Below are 5,520 nucleotides of genomic sequence, written 5' to 3'. Positions count from 1 at the left end.
GTGGGGTGCTCTGGGCCAGGTGCATGCGGCGCTTGCCCTAGGGGCGGTAGGCTGGCGGGAAGGGGGTGCAAGACCCGCCGCAGGCCTCCCCCTCCCCCCTGCTCGCGGGCAGCGGGTGGCCCCAGTCGCCGCCGCCGGGGCCGCAGCCGCTCGCTCGTGGTGCAGCGGTGATTTACTGGCGGCGCTGAGCCGGCTGGGTTCAGTGCCCGCCCGGCGCCCGCTCGGCCTCCGTCGCTGCCGCCGCCGCTCGGCTGGGGAGGCTCAGATTTCAGGTTCACACGGGGGAGCCGCCGCCCGCTCCTGTCCTCCCCCCCGCCCGCGGCCGGCTCCTCGCGACCTCCCCCCGCCCCCGTCCGCCCGCGCGCACGGCCCCCCCGCCCCCTCCTCCATTCATCCCAACGCCCAGCGCCGCCGCCAAAGCGGCCGCCAGCGCCGCCGCCGCCACCGCCGCCGCCCCTGGCGGACCCCGATTGGCTGCCGGCCTTGGACCCAGGCACTTTCCCACGGCCCGCGGCGCGTGCGGCTCTCCGGTGGCGCTGCGGACTCGGCCCTGGCGCGCGGCCAGACCAATCCGAGCGCGCGAGGCGGGGTGGGGCGGGCCCGGGCCGCCGGCGAGCTGGTGTCCTGTCCACCCACCCCCCACCCGCGGCCGGCGCTCAGCCGCCAGGCGGGGGCAGGGCTGGGTGGGGCGGGGCGGGTGGGTGGAGGTAGGGGGCGGGGTCCAGCTTCCCCTCCCCCTCCCTCCGCTCTCGGCCACCTGAGCGGCTGCCAATCAGTGGAACGAGAAGCTGGATTGGATTTATAGGAGGAGAAAGTAGCTGGGGAGCCCCCCTCTGCTCCCCCCCCAGCTCCTCCCCCGCCCTCCCCTGGGCCCTGGGAAGGGGTGCAGCGTGGGAAAGGGATGGTTGAGTTTTAACCAGAGGGCAAGTGCGAGGGGGGAATCAGTGTGTGTGTGTGCAGCCGAAGCAGCGGAGCGCACAGAGGCGCCGCCGCTGCCGGGTTAACTCCTCCCTGCCCGCCCGTCTTCCTCCCGTGCGTGCCGCTGCTGGTGCCTGCTGCGAGCGCCAGCATGAAGCGTGCGCACCCCGACTACAGCTCCTCTGATAGCGAGTTGGACGAGACTATCGAAGTGGAGAAGGAGAGCGCAGATGAGAATGGGTGAGAGGAGAAGGGGTGCGCTGCGGAGCTCCCGCAGGAGAGAGGAAGGGACCCAGTTTGCACAGGCAGGGGGGCCCCGATGCGCCCTCAGGGCTAGGGTGCCTCATCACGGGAGGTCTTGAAGCATAGGCTGGACAGTCACTGATCAGGGATGTTGTCGAGGGGATTCTTAGGGTGACCGACCTCTGGAGTCCTTTCCAACTCTTGAGAAAATGTGATTCTGATTCTGTTGACAGCGGTGCTGACCTGCCCAAGAAAAGATACTGGGTGGCCTCTTGGTGTACGATCACCGTGCCAGGGCTAAAAACAGGGGATCCCTTCTTTCATGCATCCCGTTGTTTGCACTAGGGATGAAGGGGTTCAGGAACTCAGCATATTGACTATTCTACTTAGAGGCAGCCACTGCCTGAATTTAAACCTCTAAACTTTGCAAGTTGCTGCCGAGGTCTCCTGGGTTCCCGCGGCGGCAGTAAATTCCTTCTCACCACTCCATCTGTTCCTTGCCCTGTCCTTACTTAATGGTGATTCCTTGTCCATTTCAGAAATTTGAGTTCGGCTCCTGGTTCCATGTCCCCATCTACCTCTTCCCAGATACTGGCCAGGAAACGGCGCAGAGGCGTAAGTGTCTATTATAATTTTCTCTCTCTCTCTCTCTCTCTCTCTTCTTTCTTTTTTTTGGGGGGGGGGAGGGGTAACGAGGGGGGAGGGGGAGAGCCATCGAAATTTATGTTACTAATGGAAATCCCTTTGTTTTGCACGTTTCCTGTTAGATCATTGAGAAACGCCGGCGAGATCGAATTAATAACAGTTTGTCGGAACTGAGGAGATTGGTACCCAGTGCTTTTGAAAAGCAGGTAAGGAATGGAGTGAGTGAAAGGGTCAGTGTGCCACTGATACTTGTGACTTTCATAAACTAATTTTAACCTTTAAGCTGCTGGAGAAAGTGCTTTGTTGCTTGGGGCTTATAGAAGAACTGAATACTCCTAACTTATTTAAAGTTAACCCCAAATGCATATCCTACAAAATTCATCTTTCCTCTTTCCTCATAGGGATCAGCTAAGTTAGAAAAAGCAGAAATTCTGCAGATGACTGTGGATCATCTCAAAATGTTGCATTCAGCAGGGGGAAAAGGTAAAACTCATTAATATCTTGGATGGGAGGGGTGGGGGAGGGTTCTCCTTAAGGACTCTTGGCACTGCCCAGTTGTATTCTATGTAATTTGTTATCTTCTGTTTACTAAGGACATTGGGGTTAGGGATAAAATCTATAGCCCTGTATAAATATGTGTGTGCTGCTTGTTTGTCTATCAGTACCATATCACATTTTCTTGAGGCTTTATATAGTATATCTACCATTATATAGTGACTGAAAATTATACCAGTGGGGAATATAACTAGAGCCTTCCTTTGGAAAATGACTGCTGTCTGAGGCTCTCCAGAGTTATGACAGCACTGATTCAAATGAAGTGGCTCTCATGTTAATCCATAGTAATTTGGGGGGTGAAATGTGTTTTTCCCCTAAAATAAGTGGTATTTCTTTTTCCTCATCTATACATCCAGGAGGTTTTAAAAAAGCAAACAAACCATGCTGTCATATTTCTTTGAAGGAAAAACTCTTGTCACAGAAAGGACAGTCTAATGGAAAGAGATGGAAAAATAAAATAACTGTCTATACATATGTAAACTAGAAGTACTTGAATGAGGACTAAGTGCCTGTAAAAGCCCTGTGATGATAACGTTATACATCTGTGTGTCTGATGAAATTCCCTTTGCTGTGGGTTCTCATTTCTGGATGCATTTTTCTGGCACTGAAGGAACGCATTAAAACGAATGAACATAGTTTCATCAGTTAGTAGTGTATAATTCCAATTTCTGCTTGGCATTTGGTAAATGGACTTTGAACATAGGCCATTAGGAAGCATATACTATTAATTCAAAATTTTTGAAATACTTTGGCTTGACCTTAGAGGTTCTGAGGTGTATGAGGAAATACAGAAAATATTTACTTGGTTTTCCAGTGGAACCTGCGCACACCGTTTATTCCGCAATTGTCAGGAAGGAATGTGATTAAGGTGAAGCCACATATTTATAGCATTGGCCTGAGTTTTTTTCTTTTGTTCCTTTTTCTCAGGCTATTTTGATGCTCATGCTCTTGCCATGGACTACCGGAGTTTAGGATTTAGAGAATGCCTGGCTGAAGTTGCCCGTTACCTTAGTATCATTGAAGGGCTAGACACGTCTGATCCACTCCGGGTTCGACTTGTCTCTCATCTCAACAATTACGCCTCTCAGCGGGAAGCTGCCAATAGTGCACACACAGGCATTGGACATATTCCCTGGGGCAGTGCCTTTGGACATCCCCCCCACATCTCTCATCCCTTGCTGCTGCCGCCACCACCGCCCCAGAATGGCCACAGCAACAGCAGCACTACGGCATCTTCCACAGAACCACACCACCAGGGGAGAATGACAGCATCCCATGCTGACACCACTTCCTTGAGAGTGCCCCCTAATGGCAGCCTTGGACCTGTGCTCCCCGTGGTTACTGCCTCTTCCAAACTCTCTCCTCCTCTGCTCTCTTCCATGGCATCTTTATCTGCGTTCCCCTTCTCCTTTGGTTCCTTCCATTTATTGTCCCCGAATTCACTGAGCCCTTCAGCACCAACACAGGCAACAAACCTTGGCAAGCCTTATAGACCCTGGGGGACTGAGATTGGAGCTTTTTAAAGAACTAAAGCTTTAGGAGGGATGGGGGAAAGCTTAAAAATCCAGCTGAGCTGGATTGTTGCCAACTTCACCTTAAAATCATAAGTGAAAGTGAAAAGGAAAAAGGTACAATTTTAGATAAAATTTGTTTAAGAACTATAAAAATGGATTGGTTTTCTTTCTCTCTCTCTCTTTGGTTTTTACATTTTATATTAGTTTTTTTTTAAACTAGTTGCTAAACTTGTCCAAAACATTAAATTGCAGTGGTGGGTATAAACCAACATCCTGTGATGGGTTTGTGCTAAGTGTCTAATCCACTTTGTAAACATGTATTATTGTTTCCAAATGATTCCACTTTTGCCTGAAAACTTTGGAACTTTTAATTTAGTACTTTGTTAGGTTTTTCTTGTTTAGCTACAACTTTTTAGATTTTTTCCCCAAAACTACTATGCTCAATATTAACATAAATTCCGCTTGTGAATATTTTGACAGATTAAGATGTTCTATAAGAAATTACCCCTTTTCTGGGGGGCGGTAATCTATATTCTGAATTTTCTATTTCTGAACAAAGCGTTGACAAATCAGAACAATCAGCTTCATCCAAGAAAAGAAGAATGAGCTGTCTTTCTCCTGTAGCAGATGGGTGAATTTTGTGGGTACCTAATTTGGGTCCTTGGGTGTGATTGACAGCTTTCACCTAGGGAATAACCACTCCTGGCCCAGCAGAAGTGTGACAGGTCAGGATTTGACATGTCTTGGTGTAAACAATTGGAGGTGGGAGAAGAGGCAGCTGGGAGACTAAAGTTACAGAATACAACCTGCCTGAAGTCATCAGGCCCTGGCCATTATTATGAATATCTTTATTCTTAAGAACTTCAAATTCACTTGAAACATTACAATGGATAATCATTCTGGTGTGCTAGAGGTCATTCATTCATGAGGACCTGTGGAAACATTGAATGTTTAATTTTCTCTTCCTCACTCCCCTCCTCATGTATTCTTTTACCTGGAAAACTATTATCTGTCACTTTCTGGTACACAGGAATTTGGTTACTGAGGACTTTAAAAGGGCTTTTCTGTATTCTTGGTATGGTTTAATTTGGTTCCATCTGTGTAAGTAGAACAGATTTATTTCTTTCAAAAATATATTTTTAAGTGACCTCCACTGAATTGGGTTTGATCTCCATTGTATTGATGTGTTGTGATTAAATAAAAGAAAAGAAAGAGCATCTGTATTTCAATGTACGTGTGGTGTATACCATGCCAACAGGAGAAGCCTATACTTCCTCATTTCCTTTTTTTTTTTTTTTTTTTGGTCAGGTGAAAGATCTCTCCCCCCGTGCTGAATACATTCCTGGCTATTGTTTCATGCCCTCTCCTGACTCCCCGTGGTCTGTGTGGAAAAGACAGTTGAAAGACCTGGGTTTAAATTTTGGCACTTATCAGCTATGTGATCTGGGGCTAGAAACTTAATCTCTAGGCTAAAATTTCCTGAGGCATTGTAGTGTGAAAGCAGCTGGTAGTTTTGGAATCACAGGACCTGAATTCAGATCCTGCCTTTTATATAGGATTGTTGGATGACCTTGGGCAAGTCACATGGCTAGTCTCACTTTCCTCAAATTTGTAATGCTGGGGTTGGAGTAGGATGAGCTCCAAG

General features: G+C 48.9%; 1 protein-coding gene across 1 annotated transcript; it reads left to right on the top strand.

Moving 5' to 3' along the window:
• Window positions 1-869: 869 nt before the first annotated feature.
• HEY1 (hes related family bHLH transcription factor with YRPW motif 1) lies at window positions 870-5,100 on the top strand. Its single transcript, XM_043973172.1, has 5 exons — window positions 870-1,158; window positions 1,701-1,776; window positions 1,929-2,012; window positions 2,208-2,289; window positions 3,289-5,100. The coding sequence occupies exons 1-5, from the start codon at window positions 1,070-1,072 to the stop codon at window positions 3,882-3,884; spliced, it is 927 nt and encodes a 308-aa protein (XP_043829107.1). The 5' UTR covers window positions 870-1,069; the 3' UTR covers window positions 3,885-5,100.
• The last annotated feature ends 420 nt before the right edge of the window (window positions 5,101-5,520 follow it).

The sequence above is a fragment of the Dromiciops gliroides genome, chromosome 1 (assembly GCF_019393635.1).
Source record: "Dromiciops gliroides isolate mDroGli1 chromosome 1, mDroGli1.pri, whole genome shotgun sequence".
Taxonomy (NCBI): Eukaryota; Metazoa; Chordata; class Mammalia; order Microbiotheria; family Microbiotheriidae; genus Dromiciops; species Dromiciops gliroides.
The sequence above is the reverse complement of the archived record's forward strand: the minus strand, read 5'-3'. Positions and strand labels throughout refer to the sequence as shown.

Excerpts from the sequence above, each read along its gene's own strand:
- HEY1 (XM_043973172.1), top strand. The coding sequence starts at position 1,070 with ATGAAGCGTGCGCACCCCGACTACAGCTCCTCTGATAGCGAGTTGGAC. Across the intron at positions 1,159-1,700 it reads GAGAGCGCAGATGAGAATGG|AAATTTGAGTTCGGCTCCTG; the intron begins GTGAGAGGAGAA and ends TGTCCATTTCAG. Across the intron at positions 2,013-2,207 it reads CCAGTGCTTTTGAAAAGCAG|GGATCAGCTAAGTTAGAAAA; the intron begins GTAAGGAATGGA and ends CTTTCCTCATAG.